This window comes from Oenanthe melanoleuca, chromosome 18, assembly GCF_029582105.1.
Source record: "Oenanthe melanoleuca isolate GR-GAL-2019-014 chromosome 18, OMel1.0, whole genome shotgun sequence".
NCBI classification, from domain to species: domain Eukaryota; kingdom Metazoa; phylum Chordata; class Aves; order Passeriformes; family Muscicapidae; genus Oenanthe; species Oenanthe melanoleuca.
The window spans coordinates 2,751,343-2,774,406 of NC_079351.1; the positions used below are offsets into that span (position 1 = coordinate 2,751,343).

Below are 23,064 nucleotides of genomic sequence, written 5' to 3' on the forward strand. Positions count from 1 at the left end.
CAGATTTAATTTACCTATTCTTTTGGAAGACATGACTTCCTCTGCTGATCAAACAGAATATAGGAAGTTATGAGCAAGATAAAGCAGCAGTGCTGGTGCCTTGTAATTCCCTGCTAATAAAAGACACTGCAGAGTTATGAGCGTTATTACAGGCTGAAGTCAGTGACAAAGAAATAAAGATCCATGAAAAAGCACTCCATGTATTTAACATCAAGATGGTCCCTTAAAAGTCTTTCTCTCACCATGCCAAATGGTTTATCATGGTAATGTTCAGGCACAAAGGCAATTAGAAGGATTGGAGTCCCTCTGGAGAAGTTTGTGACATGTACTGACAGCGTTTGGCCACAGAGCCACCACCAGCAGTGGGGCATGTTCTGACCAGATGTCTTACAAGACATGAGCCAGCACCAACAGTGAAATCCTGACCCCTTTTTACAGGCACTGCTGGCTAAAAAAAAACCCAAAACCAAACATAAAAACCCCTTCATCCAAGTCAAAATAGAAAATGCAACAAAATGCCTCAAAAAATCTAATCCATCGTGTGGGTGTGCTGACAAAATTTGTTCTGAGCTAGTGGTTGAGGCTGTGGGAGTTCATTCTGCCACCTCACCTGGGGAATAAAGCAAGTCAAGACTCCCTTACCAGAAAGCCCTTGACACAATATATATCTTTACCCTAAATTTTAGATTTTCATTTAGAGTTCACATTAGGTTTTCAGGGTTTTTCCCCTAATTAATGTCCTCTGTGCTATCACTTACAGGGTCACAGCCTCCTGAACCACCAGTCATTCCAGCTTTAATTTCCACCTTTGCCACAAACCTTGGGTGAAGCCAAGGCTTTGCCCTCCTCTGTTTCTCTTTTAAAACAGGAGTAAAAATGCTTCTTCTCTGGATCAGGGCAGGCTGGGTGCTCTCAGATGCCTCTCCTCCCTTAATAAGGGCATTTCAACCACTAGATTAACTAGACATTTAAACTAATTAAAGGCATTTAAACCACTTAGATTTACCTTTGCTTGGGACTTTTAAACCAATAAATTAGAATTATTTATTTCTTACCAACTCCAACCCTGGCTTTGGCAGAGTGCAATGCTGGTGTTCCAAAAGGTGTTTTGAGGACAAAAAACTAAATACCTCTGCAGGGCTGCAGTCACTCAGTTAATGTTCCCAGAGACCTAATGTGCTTTTCCTTGTAATAAAGAATATTATTTGTTGTTACCAGTGAAATTTGCTAATAAACATGGCTAACAATGAAATAGAACTACAAGCAAAATTAGCTTGTGCATCAAATTATGAAAAACACAGGTTTTTTGGTAGAGAAATTTGGTATTTTTGTAGTTGCATGGAGGAAATTCACTGTGTTGATAAAACCCTCAGTACTTTACAGAGGAAAAGTTCCTTTGGCTCCAAGACAAAACAGCATTTAACAAATATAGGATGTCAGGAATACTCAATGCCCACAAAGGCCCAGACAATTTAAACCCCAAAATTTTTCTCTTTGTTCTGCCACAGCTATAAAACACTTTGACTTTTTTTCTCCCTCTCAACATTTTTAAACATAACAAAGAAAAACAACTCTTTCAAAATTTTTCACATGAAGGGGAACATTATTATAGGCCATTCTTTCCTAGAAATCTTTTAAGTCTTATTTATTAGCAGAATTAATCTGATCATAAGCTGGCTGACATACAAAGTGTTGAAATATGTCATCTTCCAACCATGCTTTGCTAATGAAATTTTGGTGTTAATTCAGGGATTTAACAGAATCCTAGAATCTGTAACAGGAATCAAACAACAATTGTGGTTCATCTGGCAAAAAAAGCATCATTTTGCTCCTTTTCTGTTGTGGGTTTGTCACTGTCTGCTCTCCATCATCCATTTCTTTCCAGAATCTACTTTTTGATGTGGAGTCCCCACTTGGCCATCAACTTCAGCATTAATATGCTCAGAACATGTTTTGCAGTTCCAATCCCAGGAAATGTTTTGTACTTTCAATCCCAGGATCCAAAAGGATTTAATAAAAAAACCTGAACAACTAAGCCTAACCAACCAAGGCTGGGATTTCACAAATGACCTCCAGGTATCTTTATGATGCACCAACTTCTTCTTCTGCCCAGCCCAGAACCAAAAGCAGCAGAGAAGTTTGGTAGATGCTCTGACCAGCTGAGTTATCAAGCTCCAGGCTGCTCTGGATGCAAGAAACATAATGAAAAAAAATTAAAAAAAGTTTACAAGCTCCTGGCACTGAGGCTGAGCTGGGATTTGGGGTCTCTGCTGCTCTGAGTGCCACAAGAGAGGAAATGATGAGCCAAAGGTTTATCCTGGTTTTATGAGTGATGATAAATCTGACTTACCTTAGGCCAGACCAACCACTAACACAGAGTGCCAGGGTCTTCAAGCATTTGTCTCAAACTGACCCAAACTTTGGCTCTCAGAAGACCCAAAAAAAGCCTTGTGCAAATTGGGTTTTTAGGTTGTCAAAAAGAAGCAAAACGTCCTTGAAAGTTTCATTTATTCTTTTTGACTAATATTTAAGATACCACCTTAAAAAATATGAGTTGAAGGAGATGGATGCAATTGTGCAATAACAACAAATCAGAAATCTTTTACCAGCAAAGAGAGTCAGGAATTTGAATTAACATCAAAATCATCTATTATGGCATCCACATCTGGATATCAATTTACTGCCTAAATCCAAAACTTCTCTGAGAGCCAGTTGGTTTCTGTAAAAATGCATTTCTGCCTTTGAAAGGAAATAATAATTGGAAGGTCTTACAGGAAGCCACCCAATACCAATAGAGGAAATTGCAATCTGTTCCTCAATGTTAGTTTAAATCAATGTTGTATTTAGCAAAGGCTGTTTTTTAATGATAGTATTTTCAATAGCTTTTACTACACTGAGTCTCCTCAAAGGCTTACATTATATTAAGAATTGCTTTGTTTGCAGAAAGTTTCTTTAATCATCCCTCAAGGTCTTCAGCTTACTCTATGTTAGATATTGCTCCCCATCTCCAGCACATCCAGGATTCCATTTTCACCAAAACCCTTTCTTTTTTTTTTTTTCCCCCAGGCTAATAAAAAGCAAAGTATTTCTGCATATGCTTGCCTAGAAATATGTGTGGTTCTTAAAAACACAAAGTGATCAAATATTAAAACCACCTTTTTCTGTTTCCAGAAGTATACACAGCATTTTAGCTTCCTAGGAATTTTCTGCTTGGGTATCTGGATTTCAGTAAATTTCCATTAAATCAGTGGTTTCAAAGGAAGATTTTTTTTAAAAAAAGCACAGTATTAATGATACTAAACAAAATTCAAGAACTCCAAGCAAAACAGCTCCTCCAATTTCTTCTCCAAGTTGACTAAATCTTTTAAAACATACTCCAGCACCAGTGCTAAAAACTCCCTGGGACACTGCTCAGAAATCCTGTGCAGAATTTCCCTGTGGTTTTTATGGATTTCATTACATTGTGAGGTAATAACATCAAAATGAAGTTTATAATAGATTTACATGCAGAAGGGTTTCATACCACCTATAATCATTAGTGCTCAAAAACTGGTGTTGCCAACAGCTGAATTATTCCATTGAATGTAACTCAATCCAGAAATCTGAGCAGAGTTTGCACCAGAAGAAAAATGCTGTTTAAGAGTCTAAACCATGGTGTTCCAACGTGGAACTCAAGAAGGCACCATGATAACTTGAATTACAGTGAATTTCTGACTCTGGGGAAGGTGATCCCACTGTCCCAGGGTTTCTGCAGATCTTGGTGGCCACTGCAAAAGTCAACTACAAACAGTCCAGTTTGTAAAAATTCACCTGTACCTGAAAATAATGTGATTTATCTGCAGAGCTTGGTGATAAAATAACCTACCTGTGGTGATTCTATCTGCACAAAGATAGAGCCAACATTTTTATAGTTAACACCTTTCACACATTGGTCAGAAAGAAAATTCTTTTCCTCAACAAGGACACAAATAAAGGCAGACATTTTCCTTAAGAAAAAATAATGATAGTTAAAAAATCTGAAAGAAAGGAAAAGACAGTAATGACAACCTAATGCAAGTCATTCCAGTATAGGGGACAGCATTAACTCCACCATAATCCAATGGATTTCCAACATTTAAAAACTTCCATGGAATCTTTCAGGCACAAAAAAAAAAAAATTAGGTAAATTATAGGAGTAGATTTTTTCATGAGTTTTTACATTTAATAATGTAATTCTTTGGTATGATTAAATGTCTTTACAAAGGAAAAGTAATTTCCTTCTTCTGTACAACTTCTCATGAGGTGTTTTTGTTGTCAAACAGTGCAGATGACAGTTTCAGAATTTTCCCATTGCTCCTTATTAGTCTAAGAAGAAAAATATGTTTAAAAACTAATTCTCCTCACTTCTACAGGTGGGATTCTCTGCAGCCACTTTGAGTCAAGAAGTCAAAGCAGCAAGAACACAACCTGCCTATACAATCTCTTAAAATGATGAGAAAGGCCAAAGAATGGAATTCTGATGCAAAGTATGTATAAATCTGTATAAAAAAAAATAAAATATGTATAAAACTACAGATAACAAATACTTCATTCCTTTAACATTCAGCTTGTATTTTTCAGTGGAAGCTAAGGACAAACTTTTCTTCAATGCAGCCTTAAAGATGAAAATTGGGAAGGTTTGTGAAAACCAGGCTGCAGCCCAGGCCATGCTGTGCCCTGCTCTCCAATTTTTTCACCTTTCCTCTCTTTCAAGCCCTGAAAACACAGCACAAAGGTGCTGAAAATACACTGAAACATCAGGGCCAGCACAAAAGGAAAGAAAACAGGAAAGATTGGAGTATTTGACTGACGTGGATGGATTAGATTTGCCAAATGCAGGTGTTTGGTGCAGCACAGGATCAGTGAGAGGAAAGGGAGCCTGAGTCATCAGCTCCACCAGAGTCTGGGGATGTCTGGGTGAGTGAGCTCTGTGTGAGCAGGAACCATCCCTGCACTCAGAACTTTTAATTACCCTCACCCAGGCAGCAGCAGCAGCCACTGAAATCCCCAGATTACCTTGATTGCTCTGTCTTTATCTGCCATCAGCTGCTGCTTCTCATCTTCCAACTTCTGTGCAACCTCCTGGAGCCTCTGCTCTGATGCAAGCTGCTGCCGGCTGCTCTCCTCGCTCAGGGAGGAAATGGTTTTCTTCAGCTCAGCTATCTCCTGGAAAGAAAGCAGCATGTTCAAGCTCCCCTCAATAAGAGACATGGATTTTGCAGGTTTTTTTTTATATAAACATGGCATTGGCAAGCTCTGCTGTGCGAGCTGGATGTTTGGAATGAGCACACTGCACACTAGCAGGGCACGGGATTCCATGCAGAGAAAAGGAAAAGAGCAGGGCTGTAAATGACAAGAATTGCTGAACACAAAATATTTGGAAGTGTTTTCCACTGTGACATTCCAAAATATTTACTCATGAGAACAAAGCACATCTGTGATCCTCCAAGTGGAGCCTGTTCCCCATCCTGCACAGCTCTGAAAGCAGGAGTGTGAGTTTACACTGCGATGCTGCTGCTCCTTTTCCAGGGGGATATTTTACAGCTTGATACTGATGAGAGGAAAAACCCCCACGTTCACACACTGGACTGAAATTTAAACCTGTCAGTGAAATTTCTGAGCTGCTGAAAGGAGCAGATTTTGCTGAGCAATACAGTGAGGACCTGACTCCACATCCAGGACCTTCATCCAGACCTTTTAGGTGATTCACTTGTCATTTGTTGAATTGTATTTGTTTTACCTTTTTCATCACTGGGGAAACTCATAACTAACCCTGATCCTTTAGGCATATTTACAGAATTTTACACTGACATGTCATCACCCAGCAAAGCACTTAAACATGTGGGAGAGTCACTGACTTTAATGTATATATTCAAGCTTAAGGTTAAGCTGCTGTAGCAGCATATTATAGAATAATTCTAAAAGCACTTTAGCACACAGGCAGTTCAGGGAGAGACTGCCAGAGTGCTTAGATTCTGTCAGGCCTCCTCACTGGCAAAGAAACATTTATCTACATTAATTACATGGTTATTTAGGAAAAAAACATAAGTAAAGAAAGCCCTAATAATAATAATAGGCCAGGACTAGTGTAAGAACTGTGCTGCAAATGAAGGCACCAAAATCAGTGGGAAAGGGGAAAAAGCCTGATTAAAACTTTGTAGTAAATTTATTTCTCTCTACCTACCTGAAGAGCCCAGGAAGTAACCCAGATTATGTGTAAAACCTACCTTTGTATTTCTGTGCTGCTTTTTAAAAAACAAATACATATTTCAAAAGATAATATCCATCAAAAGGAAGCAGTTTTGAGACCAATATGTCAAAGTTTAGAGATTATCTGGATAGGGTGCAGATCTTTAGCCAGGGTTAAGTGGTGTGTCTGGGTTTGCAGTTTAGGTAATGGTTTAGGAGACAGAGAATTGCAGAAATGTGGTTTTACCAGGTGTGTAATGTGCAGGAGAAAACAGAAGAAAGCAATGGATCATATAAATTATTAAGATAAAAACTTGAAGTCATGTGAAAGTACAGCATTTTGAGTATGTCCATTTTAAAAAGAAAACAAAGAAAAAGAAAAAAAGAAAACTTCTCAATATAACACAAACCTGAGATTAAAGCTTTTACCGGGTTGAGAACCTGGTCTAGCACAGGATTTCTGAAATGCATGCAAAGAAACTTCAGCAGGAATTGATGAAGAAAGATCTGCTTTGTGCAGTACTTTTAAGAGCAAAAATTTCTATTTACTTTGTATAAACTTCAGAGGAAATTTCTTGAAATATCTTCTCTGTGTGGGTGTTAAAAGTGAATGTTCCAAGAGGCCACAGAGAGTAAGATTGGACAGATGTTGTCAGCAAGGCAACCACAAGAAAAGTTGCAATCCACCAATTATTAACAGTGAGCTACAAAAAAACCCAACCCCAAGCATGTCCAAGTAACTTGGGGGATGTGATTTAAACCCACACAAGTAAAGAAATTCAGACATCAGGGTGAAACTGTTTTATTGAGCCAAACAGCCCTGGCAGATGATGGATGTGTTGTGTCTGCCCCAGAAAGTGCTGAGGAACTGGGTCCAGCTCTCCCCAGTAAAATGTCCCAGCTACAGCAAAGCCACCTTAACACCAAACATGTCCCCAAATCTTGAGCCTATTCTGCAGGCCAATAAATGTCAGCTTGACAAAATTTATTATGACATATGGTTAAAGAGTTCTTACCTTGCCCTACACTACCTACGTGTTCCTGCTGCAATAATTAAAGCAATTTCCCTCATCTCTTGCTTAAAAATTCAGAAATGCTTCAATTATTCCAACTGTCTTTAACAAATGGACCAAGAACCATTTTTGTATTGACATTGGGGTGTGTCTGGCATGGAAAGGCTGCCTTGATTCCACTCACATGTGGGTGACAATGACAAAAGCTAAAATAGAGGTAGCAATGGTAGGGATCTCTTCCTTCAGGTCTGACATGAATTAAATGTTACTTTTTAAGCTTTAACCATTTCTTGGCTTTCAGGTTCAGATAGAAAGATAAAAGAAAAAAGATGGGGTTTTGGTTGTTTTGTCTTTCTATTTTTCTTAATAAATAAGGCTCTCAAAAATTACTAAATTACTAATGTAAAATTACTGGGAAGGTACTTAGGAAAGAGAACATTCTCTCTGATTTACCACAGAATTGTGGACTTGGTGAGGACGGAATGGACCAGTTTAAAGAAGTATCACCCAGAGCTGGCTGTTCAGGATCAGCCCAGTCAGGTTTTAAGTATCTCCAAGGATGGAGACTCTACAACCTCTCTGTACTCAAATAAATGTGTAAAAATACAGGTAAGATTTTAGAAATAGAAGATATATTTAATAATGATTCTGATAAAGCAGTGTGAAAAAGTGGCAGCCAATAAATGTCAGCAGAACAACTGAAGTCACAATTGTGGACAAGAGAATAAGACTCAAAGCTGAAATCAAGAGTTTTAAATATTTTGAAGTGTTGGTAAAAAAGTAAAGTTTGTCTCACTGATCACTCCTGTCTTGTTTAGAGGCTGCTAAACCCTTCTTTGAGGCGTTTTTATTGATTTAAAAAAACTATTACTGGGCTGTTGGGTGCAAACACACCTTGCAGTGCAGGGCAGACACTGCTGTGGCTGGGAGCAATGAGGAGAACGACACCTCCACACAAATCCTTGTGGCAATTCTCTTATTAAAAGCTTAACTTCTGGTTGCATCTCCATCATTTTTCACACTTCAGTAGCACCTGTCAGTCAAACTGAAAGCTGAAGTATGTAAAAGTCATCCAGCCTTACCATTTTTAAGTATATATGCAAATTCAACACTCATTTTCATCATTTGAGTTCTCTGAAGACCAAAAACTCAAGTCAAAACCAGTCTGCCTCTGGGACAGTGACATTCCTCAAGGTGCTGTTTTGGGCAGAAATGCAGAACTGGGGGATCAATGACAAAGATGAAGAAACCTTGGGTGACACTGCCTTTAACATGAAATGCAAGTCCTGGCTGTGCAACTCCTCCTGATTCTGTGAGAGGTGCTGGCTGGTGGAGCACTCACCTTCCTTCCCACTGGTGAAGGAGGACTCAGCCAGGAGCCCCATCATCTCGGGGCTCCTCAGGAAATGACCATGATGGAGATGAAAAGGATGAAATTCACAACTCAAACAAACCCACCTGCATTTTCCAGCTTAATTCTCTGTGGGTTTTTTTAGTTAAAATCTGCAAGAAGACACCAGATGTTTGATTTGCTAGCAGGACATGGCTTCTGCTGGCTGCCAAGACCAGAATTAATTAACTCAACTTTTCACCAAGTGGTTCACCTGTGCTGCCCACCTACCTGTGAGGACTGGGCCAGCTTCTGGCTGAAGTGCTCCTCTGCCTGCTTCAGCCTGCTGCTGGCCTGGAACACACAGAAAAGACAGAGAGAGCCCCGTTAGCTCAGCCCCAGGACGTGCACAGACACTTTGCCACCGGGCCTGGGCTTGGCACCTCCTCCCAGCCCTATCAGCCAGCCCCACGCCCTTCTGTGGCAGCCAAAAACCAGCCAGCACTGCCCTCTGATCTCCTGCCAACTATTCAGCACTTAAAAGGGGGGAGAAATTGTACCTCTGCTGCCAATTATTAGAAAAACATAAAGAGTTCTGCGGATTAAAAAAAAAAGAAAAAAAAAAAAAAAAAAAGAAGGAAAAAAGGAGAGAATGAGTGGAGGGGGGGCAGGGGAAGGAGGCAATACATATAAATGAGTTTATCAGGATGGATTTGTTTCTGAACAGAGGTGTAAAAATGAGGAGGAAAGTCACAGGCAATGTGACATGGGGGACACAGCTTCACCCTTCAGTTCTGTGTCTGCAACTGGCCTTTGTCCCATTGCTCATCCCTTCCTAGAAAACTGGGGATTGCACTGAAAATGCAGCTGAACCAGCTTGGCCATACAGCTCTTCCCTTACCCCAGTTTTTTTTTCACAACTCAAAGCTAAAGAATAAACCAAACTGAAAGCAAGGCTGCTTGGTAACATCAGAATCAAACCAGCAAATATTTCTATAACCCCAAGAAAAATAACTCTTAAGGTGGTTTTTTTTTCCCCTCAAATAATTTAATTTCAGAAATAATTTGATAATAGTGATATTAATAAGAAAAATAAATGCAATTTCATTTCAGGAGAGAAACCAGATTTGTATTTCTCTTGCAGAAAGCAGCCCAGCCCAGCCCACCACGCTGTCCTCAGGTGAACTGCTGGGCGCTCTCATCTTCTTGGCTCTCAAACTTGAGGACAGGTGTCTAAGACAAATATTTTCTTAGGGGGGACAGAATATCATGCAGCTGAGTTCTGAAGCAAATTTAAGCTGATTAAGTTTTCAAAATCTCTCTGACCTCCTGCTCAAACCTTTGATCTGTCGTCCTCAGTTTTACGGCGCCGCATCCAGCGCCCAAGCAGCCCCTGCCAGCCCCTCTTTGGGGGGACCAAAAAACCCCACAGGGGCCCCCAAAGCCTCTGAGCCCTGAGTGCTCCAGCTCTGCAAACAGCAGGGATTTCAGGCAGGCAAAGAGCCCCATTGATTTGACTGGGCTCTAAATGGAGGAGTGTTTGTGGATGGTCACGCTGGGGCTGGAATCATCCTCAGCAATCCAGGCAGCTCTGCAAGGTGCAGCTCAGCCTAAGAACATTCCAGCCAGTTCAAAGTAATCCTCAGCTCCACATGAAATTGCAATTTCAGATCCTCAATCCCTTCAAATTCCAAAATTATGAAATGTATGGGTGTCTCCATCTGGTTGTTGGTACTAAGGAATCCACTAAGAAAGTTATCAAAAGCAATTATCAAATTTGTGAATCATTTCTGAGGGAACATTATGGCTTGGTTTTGTTATAAATAGAGAGAATGGCAATACACATTGGTTTGAACCAGCATCTAGAAGAATTCTGGAGCACCAGACAAATTAAATTTCACTTTTTCTCCATTTATCACTCAGAAATGAACCACAAACACTGCAAGGGCCCATGGTGGGGGTGCATAAATAAAAGGAGTGGTGACACAGCACCAGTTATCCCAGGGAGTTCTGTCCATGCTCTGTTTCTCCTTGTACTCAGGCTGACCCATGTTAACACTCATTCCATTGTGCTGCAGCCTAGACTCAGATGGTGTTTTACCACCACTGCATGTCATAAAGTGACTGAAACTGCCAGTTTATCTTTAGGGAGAAAAAAAGTAAAAAATAAATGACAGCAACAGCATAAATTACTGTTAGTCCCAGCAAGGGAGAGGGACTCGCCAGCAAGGCACTGCACAGGTCACGTTACAGCTGCTCTCGCTCAGCTTGCCTGGGGTAAAAGTCCTCATCTTTCATAGAAGCAGCTTTATAACCTCCTGAACCCACAGAAGAAATCCCAATAAATAATAAAAAACCACTCATGAGTTCCGTAAACAAATTAGAATTTGTTTGTTCACACTGAGTAGAATCAGGCTGACCTCTGAGACACAGGACAGAGGTGATCCAAAGGAAAATACTCCAAATTTCATTGTTTTATTCCTAACTAAAGGCAAAGAATGGATATCCTACCAGTTCACTTAAAGGAATTGCAACATTTCATTTCATAATGGTTTTAACAACTTCCAGATAGCAAAATATTTATAAGTTTTGTCTCCTGGTCACCAACAAACCATAAATTCTTGCACTGACTTCCAGTCTCAAACATTCCTGTTTGAGGGGTCTGAATTTCAGAGGTACTGAGCTCCCAAAGCTTCCCCTGGATGGCACTAGCATGGCTGGATGGGCTCTGGCTGTCTAAAGCTGATTTTACTGGCCCTGTGGCACCAAACCATGGCCAGCCCCCACCAGTACCTCAAAGGGTCCTACAGGAAGGCTGGGGAGGGACTTTTCATAGGAAATGTAGTGATAGGAAAGGGGAATGGCTTCCCACTGATGGAGGGCAGGGTTAGATGGGATACTGGGGAGAACTGTTCCCTGGGAGGGTGGGCAGGCCCTGGCACAGGCTCTCAGAGCAGCCCTGGATCCCTGCAGTGCCCAAGGCCAGGCTGGGCAGGGCTGGGAGCACCTGGGACAGTGGGAGGTGTCCCTGCCATGGCAGGGGTGGAATGGGATGGGATTTAAGATCCCTCCAACCCAAACCATTCCATAATTCTGTGGCTCCTGCTGACTCCAGCTTTTCCCTGAGGTCTGTAACACCCAGCAGCTCTTGCATCATCACAAACCACACAGCAGCTCTGATGAAGGCAGAGACCTCAACCTACAGCACTGAAAAGATCCAGCTCATGGGGCTGCCTGGGCACCCTCTCTTCCACTGCCATCTTTTAACTGCAGAAATATGAACCTTCTCCTTTCTGAAAACCTGCAACTAAAACTAATTTAGGACCTCTTTATACAGGCTGTTGCTTTGCAGCCAAGGGAGACATAAACCACCTTCCCTGGGGCACAGGTAGCACTGCTACTCACAAAAAGTGCCTTTTTACTCTCTTTTGTTTTAAGGAATGAATAAATACACACTGAGCTGTGTACAGGGAACATCAGGGGGGTTTATATCACATTTATCTTGATAAATGGGAAGGTTCACACTGGCTGGTGCACACACAGCAGTTTCCTGGGCTCCTTTTCCAACTGGCTGCTGGGTGCACGTGCTGGAGGAAGCACGAGCTGTTTCTGAATTATTTTAAGGGCACTCCCTCCCTTTCAGGTTAGGAGCTATTTCAGAAACATAATGAATAAGAATCCAAGTGGAAGGTGAACATTTGGAGGGTCAGCCAGTGTTCATTAAAGCCAAGCTCTTTTTATAGCAATGGGCAGCACTGCAAATAGAGTTAATGGTCTGAAACCAGTTTTCCATGTGTGAGAGGTGGCTGCTGAAATTCCCACTTGGCAGAAGCTTGTCAGAAATATCAATTGGAATATCCATTTTTATAATGAAAAAGGTTTAAATTGGATAAGCTGCAGAGGAATTCCACTGATTCAAGAACGAACTCCTGTTTAGTTTCACACAGTTATTACATATTTTAGCTAAAATTATCTGATTATGACGATTTTACATGCAGTTATTTTATATTACAGAGCACTTTTGCATTAAAAAGATTATGTCCTTGTTGCAGTTAATTGGTTTTAAAAACCAACTATAATTCTTTAACAAGCCTTAAAGCATCATATTGTGGCTGCTGAGCCAAACTGCACGGACTAGAACAAAGCAATTCACGTTAAAATGAAAGCAGCTATTAGCAGCCCAGATGTGGTGTCTGCATTAATGGATGCCCCATTTTCACTTTCTCCTTTCATGAAACAGAACAGCACCAGTGGAAGAGCACAGACCCATGGCAGGACCACACCACAAAGGCACACAGTGTCCCACCCTAATTACCAAGTATTTATCAGCTATTCTGAAGGTATGAGGTGCATCAGAGAGAAATTTCAGTTCCAGTTCCTCTCGATGGAGCACATGCCCCAAACACCTCCTGGGTCCATCTGCTCCACTCTGGGGCTGGGCAATTCCAGCCATTTGGGATGTCCTGGATACTGATCAAAAATGAATCTGTTTAGAATCCTTGGAACATTACAGATCTGTGCATGGTGTCAGATTTTGGGGAAAAATCCCTAAAATCCTTTCCTTTGGAGGGTGGGCAGCCCTGGCACAGATTCCCTGAGCAGCTGTGGCTGCCCCTGGCAGTGCCCCAGGCCAGGCTGGACACTGGGGTTGGAGCAATGGGACAGGGGAAGGTGTCCCTGCCATGGCAGGGGTGGCACTGGATGAATTTTAAGGCTCCTCCCAACCTAAAAGAATCAGGATTTAGTGATGGGCTTGGCACTGTTGGGTTTATGGCTGGACTTGATAACCTTAAAGGACTTTTCCTACCTAAACAATTCCATGTTTCCCTATCTTGGAAACAGCTCTCATAACTAGAGTTTTATATGCATATATATATACACAACACCATATTCACTGAGAGAAAAGCAGAAGATTTAGGAACTTTTCTGTTTAGGGTGGTAGCTATAAAAGAATAATTTTTCAAAATGCCTGCAACTAGCTAAAAGTGGCCATCCATAAGCTGATCCTCCATAATTAGTTAGATAAAAGTGTAAGCAAACTTAAAAAAAAAAAAAAAAAGAAGAAGAAGAAAAAAAGGAGGAAAAAAATCAAAGGGTGGGGGAAGAAGAAGAAAGAAAACTTGCTCCAGGGAAGAAGCAACTGTTCTCTGATGTGCAGCAAGGAATTTAACATCAAAGAACTAATGTAAATGGGGCCCATTTACCTCAAAAAACAACACACCACTCCACATTCTGGAATATTTCTATTTTAAGTTTGACAGCATTATGCCTTGTACCAAAATTCAAGATTGTGTAATTTGATAGATGTCAGAAGAAAACGACCTTCAGAATGGTTAATGGTGGCAATCTTTGTTATTAAGTATGTTAAAACTCTCTGTACAATATCTCTTTAAACTTCAGAGATCAGCAGATCACCTTTAAGTTCATCTGATTGTACATAAAAATTCCATTTTGACTCAAAGCCTGGAACATTCATTTTCCTTATGTGCCTCTAACACTGACAGTGGGTGACTTCCCACACCAACCTCCTGTTCTTTCTCCTGCTCTCCCCACCAATCAGACAAAAATGAAAGCTGGATCTCTGCTCAGCAGTGAAAATAGCACACCAGTTCAAATATGTAATCTGAACCACCCAAAAGACCATTAAAAATAGTTGAATATCCAAAATGATGTTAACAGAATAATTAGTCAAGTACCAAATGACTTCAAGGGTTTTGAAAATGAATGATAGAAATCCCAAAATCCTATTAATATTCTATTTTACATTTCACTTTTGGAGGTCTACAAATCTTTTCCTTTTTATTTTTTTTTTCATTAAACATACATCTTTAGGAGAAAAAACCCTCTCATTCATGTGTGAAGCACTTTTCATTGGGAAAAACCCAAGAATGAATAGAAATGACTTTGGCTGTACCTGCACAGAGAATTGCCTTTCTGCAGCACATTGCAGCTCTGTGCTTAATGGGGGCCCACTGAGAAACTGCTTCTGCAAACTGTGCCTTAGGACAGCTCCAAATTCCAGACTTCTCATTTAAACCAACAGAGTATTTCTAAAAATCCTGAAATTATGCACAGGAATTAAATACAGGCATTTTTTTACTCTCCCAGAAAGTCTTCTGTGGGACTCCAGCTGCAGGGTGGCTGATGCTCAAGTTACACCATCCTCACAATTATTACCTTCATCTAAATGGATTTACTGAGCATCTAAATATTCCCCAGCACCACTAATGCTGATTGCCAGTCAATATTGCTGTCAGCCAGACACATCATTTAAAACAAACTGGCCTAAAATACAAGCCTTGCATACAAGACAAGGATTTAAAACCAGATTAACAGCCTGGGTTTGCCACATGCAATTGTTTAATGCTTGAACTAGCCTTTAGAGAAGACAATAGTGGTGAATGCATCAGGCACTTCAAGGGCTGGCAGAGAAATGTGGTTTAATCTGTTCTGGGATATTTTGCCAGAAGATTGCTGGGTGTGATAAGCTCTGGGCTGGGATCATGGACAGCACAGGCAGGGATGGCTGATTTTCATCTGGTTTACTCTCATCAATCATCTGTGAGATGACTGCTGGTGAAATCAGTGTGGTGCTTTGTGGTGACAGAGATTCCTGCAAATGAAGAGATTCAGATGATCATGGCAGATGTCACTGCTTCTCATCTGCCATCCATCACACTGGCAGCTGGGGAGGAGATTTCTCATTTTCTTCCAATCCTCACCAACTTTGGGGTCAATTTTACATCCCAAAGCTCCACACTCAAACTACATGGAGCAAACCTGGTGAAGATGGGGAGACTGCAACACTCTCCACTTCAGGGTCCCTAAACCACAAATACATTCCTGGATTATCATCTTAATATTTCCTGCTTTTCTTTTGTTCTGTCCAACTAAACAAAGATGGTTATTTAAACTTTTAAGTTTAAAACATTATATTAGAAGCGCTGGCATTTCCTTTTTCAGAGCTTTACCAAATAAAATATTGTGCATCCAGCAGGAATTATTTGAGCTTTGACAAGCTGCCTTTATCACTCCTCCCACAAGTGATATCCTCTCCTCTCAGGCTCTGCCCCACTCTGACATAAAGAAGTTTCCAGAATCACTCAGGCCCAGATGTTTCTGGCACCCACACAGCTGACACCCAGCAAAACCACGAGGGCACAGGCTGGGAAACACCTTGGAAGATGCAAGTCAAAGCTAAAGCTTCCTCCACACACAGAAGGCAACAGTCCCAAGATGTGACAGACCCACGACTTGACTCAGTTAAAGATTATTTAATCTGAGCTTTACAAAACATGATTCTTTTAAAAACTGGACATTTCTGAGACTCAGGCACTTTATAGCTAAATTCACACACCTTGATTTTTGCCAACAAGAGTCTCTGAGGCTCCTGAAACAATCATAAAGGGATAAGAATGAAGATTTTAGATTCTGCATTGCTGTTGTAAGTTGAATTTTGTGGCAAGAACAAGCATTTCTTAAGATGACAATGAGTATAAAAACATTCTATGTATGAATCATTTTAAGACAGAATCTTTGCTATTAAATAGAAGAAAAAATGGGAACAAAGGAAAAATTCTGTACCCCTGAATTCAGTTGGTATCACTAAATTAACTCAGTATCACAAAGTTAACTCAGTATTTTGAAGTTACATCATTAGACAAGAGCCCAACAAAAGTTAAGCTTCTACAGCTGGAAAGACAGACACTGAAAATATGACCAAATCCCCCAACAAATTCATGATCTGAAGCCATCAGTGCTCCTCAGCAAGATTATGTTGGATTACTCTTTGTAGCTTTAAGTACAACAAAGCTTCCCCAAAAAGAGAGACAACTTCCTGGAGCCAGAGCACATTAATGACTGAGGAGAAACTTCCCAAAGTTTCCAATCCAGCAAAGGCCCAATTAAAAAGAGAATGGAATATACTGCTCCATCATCAAAGCAATTAAAAACATAAATAAGGCATTGCAAGACTCTTAACATTCCCAATGTTTAATTATTTATCTGCTCTCCATCCTGCAGCTGTAGGTCAGAATTAACTCCTCTGAACTAAATACAGGAGAACTCTTTTGGGGATTTGTACCTTATTCATTTTCAAGCAAACATTCAAATTCATTTCAAATTCACACAAGAACTGCAACAGTTTCACCTAAATCAGATTTTCTACAAGTTAAACACCCCTCCTACACTCAGATGTGATTGTGAAAGTACTTTGATCTCTGTTCCCAAATTTATTGCTCTGTGTAATCCATGACAAAATATAATGTGATTTACTGTATCTCTATATGACAGCCCAGCAGCTGACAGAACTTAATAATTTAGCATAAGAAAAAAACCCTTCTGGCACCAAAATATACAAATCATAATTGAGGCACTTTAGGATCATGTTACAATGAAGCACATGCAGACTGATCACAAGAACTTCAAAACAATGAGAATTCTTTCTCACCCATTTAATGAAGGTGGGTTTTACTCCGTGACATGTTCTGCAGCTGTAAACAAGTCATTTTGGAGCACTTTTCTTTCTTCATATTAATGACTCTGAAGGACTAATAACATTGTTTTACCCCTTCCCTATTTCCTAAACACTCCTTCTCCTCCAAAAAGAAGAAGAAAAAAAGCCACCTGCAGCTTTTCTCTACTATAATGAGATGAAGAAAGAGCAAATGAGTGTAAACAATGTCTTCAAATCATGCCAGTATTTAAATGCACAATTATTATGTTTTACATTAGGTTGGTCTTGATCACTGAGCATTTTTTCTAAATAAAGCTATTTGGAAATCTGTGTTTTTATTGTGCTGACCTAAGCAGGGATGTGATGCTCATGTGGGGAACCTTCTGCAGTGGCTTGTGCTGACAATGGGGTTTGGGGAACTTTTCTGAAAAGGATGCATCACCCCAGAAACTTCCAAGCAAAGTCAGAATGTGGAGCTGGTGGGTAGAGGAGGATGTTCTATTTCTAATTCCAAGGAACAAACACCAGTTACTGTTGTTTGCACAACCAAAACCTTGGAGGAGCCCCACGGCTGCAGGGACTGGGATCCAGGAGCAGGGAATCCTTCCTGTCACACCTGACCAGGAACCCAGACCTCACTCAAGAATTCTAAACAAATCTAAGAATTAACTGGCCAAGCTGTTAAAATAAAAAAAATCCACCAGTAATCTCACATTACAGTCAGCACCACACTGGAAACCAGCCAATGTTTTCCAAATATTATCAAGTACCCAGGAATGCAAGGATAAGTAAAATTGGTAAATCAGACAAAACTGGACCTAGGCAATCAGCCTTTTCCAAGGCACAAGGTATTGGGGAAAAAAGGGAGAGAATGAGGTCATGATTCAACTGGGCATTTAGAAGTATTTAATAAAGCTGAAAGAATAAGCAATTGTGTATTACAAGATAAAGTCAGTGTGCTACAGGTTGTTTGGAGAGCGAAGAAAGGCTCGGGAAATGATTGGAAAAATAATTACAACAGTTGTTCTGCCACTGGCAAAACCTCAGCATTCACCTCATCCACCATCCCCATGACTTTGTGAGCCTTGATGCTATGAACACACTCCAGAGGATGAACCTGGAAGTTCAGGGATGCAGAAGAGGCAGCACGTGCCCAGGGCTCCAGAGCAGGGAGGGGTGTTTGGGCACACCCTTGAAAAACAAAGAGGAGACAGAGACAACCTAAAAACCCCACCTGTGAATGCTTCTTCAACAGTTATTTTAGACTGATACCAGTTGGCTAAAAACCCACAAAACCCTAAAAAAGCCAGGCAAACTTCAACAACTACCCAGCTATAACTGATATGACAGCACATGAGTAAAGTGTGATAAAAGATGGGCCACATGACCAAGCTCTAATTTTAATCATATCAGTCCTTGCCCTGCTGAAAGCCATCTTTTTAATTCCATATTTTGTCCTAATTTATCATTTAGCTCTTGTCTGGTTCTCATTTCTTAACAGCATTGCTTCAACCACTTCCATTTTTAACCCTGTGGTGCTATTTGTGAATGCAAATAATGGTGCTTGATCTCCCTTCAGACATTAATGAAGATATTATAAAGTGAGCCTGTTGCTCATGGGTGCACATTTTTTTTCCCACAGTGACAGTTAAACCAACTTGTCCTGGAACCAGATTTATAAATACAGCTGATGAGCAGACATCTGACCTGTTGTTTTCTGGATTGTTTTTTTTCTGAGTTTTTATTTTTATTTTTTTTTAAAGGAGATTGGAGCAGAGTGACTCTGTGAATAACTGCAGCTCTTGCTTTGAAACATCTCCAGTAGGGAGAGAGCCATAAATTCTGTTTAGTCTTATTTGAGTGAAATATCCCTGAGATGATTCTACCATCTTTTTCTTCATGTTTGGCTCTGTTGATTGAAGACTCTTCCAAATGGCTCCCCTGAGGGATGATGCAATTCCTGTGACCATGTTCCTGGTCCACCATCATCCTGCTTTTTTTTTTTTTGAGGAATCAGAAGGAGCGGTGCAAAAAGTGACACACTAGAGAGGAAACTGGTTTTAAAAGGATTTGTTGAAAGGTACTATCAAGACAGATTAAATAATTCTTTGTGCTAATATAAATTAAAAATATTTCCTCTCTGTGAAATACATTTCTTCTTGATCTTTTGGCATCATGTTTTCCTTTTACTTGATCTTTTGGCACCACAGTTCTGGTGTTGCTAGATTTTTCTCCAACAAAGCCAAATGTACTATACTCATTTTTATTAATATTAGTTGGTGAGTCATTATCTCTGTGTCAGAAACGTGCAAGAACCAAGTGTAATTTAATGTACACAGGCTCTACAAAACAAAAACAATAAAAATATTACTGCTTTGGAACAGAGAGATAATATCAGAGCTCTTGGATTATAATGAAAAAAAATTTAAGAGACTTGGGAAACATCCAACTCTTCTTAGTAAGAATTGGAGGCTCTTTAAATTATTCATAGCTGGGCCCTAAGCTAAACAATTGATGTAATAGACTCAAAACAAGTTTTAAAAAAATGGCACATCTACAACTGGTAGGGATCCTGCCTGCATTCAGCAAGGACACAAACAAGTCTGCATTACAATTAGACACAATTTAATGAGATCATTACACTTGGGAGGAATTCACGTCCACATTTCAGGGCTGACCTGTTTGCCCCCATGTAAATAACCAGGGGATCACTGCAGGGAGTGTGGAAACTGCTCCTCACACTGCTCCCACAAACAAAGTTAGCTGCAAGGGTGGCTTCAGCCTCCAAGCTAATGAAGTGAAAGGTGTCAGATCAAAGGTTCCATTGCATCCAGTCTCAGAAGGTCTTAGGGACAAAGATGGAACCACTTCTGGTGCTAATGAAATGTGGAGCTGGCAGAGGAGAAGCAGAGCTGGAGAGACAGGACTCAGAAATGGGAACTCATGGAAGGCACGAGATGCTTTTACTTTAGGAGCAGAAGTAACTGCTTAGGGGAAACTCAATACTTTTAATCAAGAATCTCTTGGAGTATCTTTCATCTCAGAAGATGTCATATTCCTTCCCTTCATCTTCTGTGTCTTTGCCAGTGCTGAACAGTGTGACATCATCTGCAACAGTGCCAGAACAGATACTGTGAATCACAGATATTCCTGCACATGCAGCATGAAAATATGCCCAGGGAATTACATCCAACTGGGCTGTTCTAGGGCTGTGCTGGGACAGGAATTAATCCAGCATCACAGAGCCTGATGCTGAAGGAGGGACTGAAATGCTCCCTAGGGCACATTATCACTACCTTATTTGCAAATTAGATGCAAGAAATTGCTCAGAAAATAAGTATCCAACTATAGGAAGAGTTTTGAAAAGGGCCCCATTACATTACATTGCAATGAAAACATTATATTGCAACAAAACTGTTATACAGAATTATTAATCCTAATTAAGGTAGTGGTCACTTACAGAGTGATCTCAGCTTTAAGGTCCCTGAGTATCTGAATTTTATGTGGACTTCACACCAGATACAGCTGGAGTGATTGTACCAGATAAAAACTGTAAACATCATATTAGATTTGAAATCACAGAAATCTCAGAGTACACCTAACATCAACACCATTAAAGTCTACAAGATCTGCATGGCTCTGGCCAGGCTTTATGCCACCTTGGAGTCCCACCTCTCCAGAGGGAACCACTTCACTGCTTCCTTCCATCAGAACAACTGCAGTCCCAAAAATAAAGTGTTTAACTCATTTTTGGGGGTTTTTTGACTGCAGCTTTGTCCTGTAATCAAATACCATGTGTGTTCAGTACAGTCAATACACAAAAATGTAAATTACTTCTCCACAAGAAAAGCAGCACTGAAAGAGAATTAGATGTTCCTGGAACCTGCATAAACCTTTAACAGAATGAGTCAAAATATCTATTTAAATATAGAAAAGAAGTCAATAAAAAGATAAATGTTGAAAATTATTCATAGAGAAAAAAAACCCATCATCATCTTCTCCCACTGCACTTTACTCATGTGTGCTGCTCAAAGGGAGCTTTTTTATGAGACATTTTCAGTGTTCCAAGGTTGCTTCCTCTGAGCATTGTCAGCCTGTCCACTGCTCTGCAGTTCCCTCTGCCAAGCAAATCCTGCAGAACTTACAAACAGCAGCCAAGCCCCACATCTGCACACACTCAGCCTTTGTCTGCTGCTTGCAGCCATTCCTGGCAGAGCTGGAGCTGCCCTGAGCTCTGTGCACTGCACCTGGCTCAGCAGGGCCCCAGGTGCTGCTGCTGCACCTGGAGCTCACCTGGTGCTGCCAGAGCAGAGCCCAGCCCCAGGCTGTGTCCCCAGGATCCAACAGCCATGGAATGGCCTTAAAGCTGATCCAGTGCCACCCCTGCCATGGCAGGGACACCTTCCACCATCCCAGGCTGCTCCAAACCCCATCCACCCACTGCCAGGGATCTGCTCTGGGCACCCTGTGCCTCCCTGTCTTCACAGGGAAAGGCTCCTTTAAAACAGGGAGAAACACTGCAGAAAGAATACCCTGAAACCAGCTCGACCAGGTATGCACAGAAATGCTGAAAACACATCAATACCTCACAGGAGCAAAGCAGAAAAAAAATGTGCAAAATCCCAAAATGTTCCAGGAATCTCCAACAGACAGCAATCCTGATGAACCCTGTAGGGGAGCTCAGGAATGACATTACAGTAAACAATGTCCCAGCCTTAAAGCTGAGATCTTTAAGCAACAGAAAGATAAAGACCTCAATACATCACGTGTCCCTAAATAGCAGAAAGCTGTCTACAAACACCAACAAATATTGAAATGTTCAGTGTGCCTGTAGTGCAGACTCCTCCCTCCCTGTGCCTGCCCCTCACTCCTCTTCTCATCCCCCAGCAGCAGGACAATGGGAGGGCAGTGCCAGAAGAATCCTGGATCTTCTTCACCCATTTGCAGTTCTGGTTTTCTTGTCACTGAAGGATGAATCATTTCTTTTGCATTTCCTCATGTCCACCATGGCACCAAGCAATCCACACAGAAATCAGTATTATTCCCAGAGCTGATCACAGAGGAATGAGATCCCTCACTTGAGAATGGAGTGACCTTCAGAAAATCTGCCCAGTCAGATGTTCCATGCCTGAACGGTGAAATTCAGCTTCCCACTGGATTTTTTAGCATTCTTCACAGAATTGGCACCAAAAAAAGGGAAATTTAGAGAACAAATATTCCTCCCACGTTGTCCTAAATTTCCAGGTAACAAGATCTGGTAAAAAATATTTTCATAAACAAGTTTCAAGGCTCATGCTGCAATCAAGATGCTTCTTTTTCCCCCTCTTGGATAAAATCATCAAGGTTCTGTGGACTAGAATCAAGATTTGAACTAAATTAGCTGAAACTGCTACTTTGGAGCTTGAAATGGAGTTTACCCTCTAAGCTGCTTTGAATTTTGGATTTTGTGGCCAGTTCTACAATTGCAAGACAGAAATGAAACAGAATGGGGATGGAGATTTGAAGGTAATGCCAGGTATTTTCACATGTCTGTGAAAGACTTTTCAACAGAGATACTTTTTTCTTTTCCCCTCCTATCTTTTACTCAACATGTGCTCTAAGATTAGGGTAAGAATAGGGAAGTAGGTTAAAGAAAAAAAAACTACAATAGCAGTTAATATAGCTTAAAATTAGCAATTTTTTTGAAAAATATAAAAAAAAAATCCAACAAATTAAAGAAAACCAGTATTTCTGACAGAAATGACAATTCGAGACTATTAGAGATATTGCCCTATGAAGGATTATTTGTAACTTTAATTTGAGGATGTAAAGAAGTTAACTTTTCTTTTGCTATACTACACATGTAAAAAAAGATCAAAGAAAGAAAAGAATTGAGATTCAAATTCCATTTTTAAGCAAAAATGACAATGTCTTCCTGAGTTAAAATTAATCCTTTAATGATGAATTTCAAAGGTTTAAATACTTTCTGTGACCTTGGCTTTAAATAATTATGCCAAGTGGAGCTTTCCTTGCATTCAGAAAAGATTCTGAATTGTTGATCACAGCCATTTTAATGGCTC

General features: G+C 40.5%; 1 protein-coding gene across 5 annotated transcripts in view; it reads right to left on the reverse strand.

Moving 5' to 3' along the window:
• The window catches only part of CEP112 (centrosomal protein 112), a 151,708-nt gene that overhangs the window by 34,042 nt on the left and 94,602 nt on the right, over positions 1-23,064 (reverse strand). For all 5 annotated transcript variants that reach the window (XM_056506104.1, XM_056506103.1, XM_056506101.1 and 2 more), the window contains 2 exons: positions 8,842-8,904; positions 5,035-5,184 (listed from right to left, as the gene is read on the reverse strand). In XM_056506104.1, coding sequence (XP_056362079.1) covers positions 5,035-5,184; positions 8,842-8,904 — 213 coding nt within the window. The remainder of the gene's footprint in view (positions 1-5,034; positions 5,185-8,841; positions 8,905-23,064) is intronic.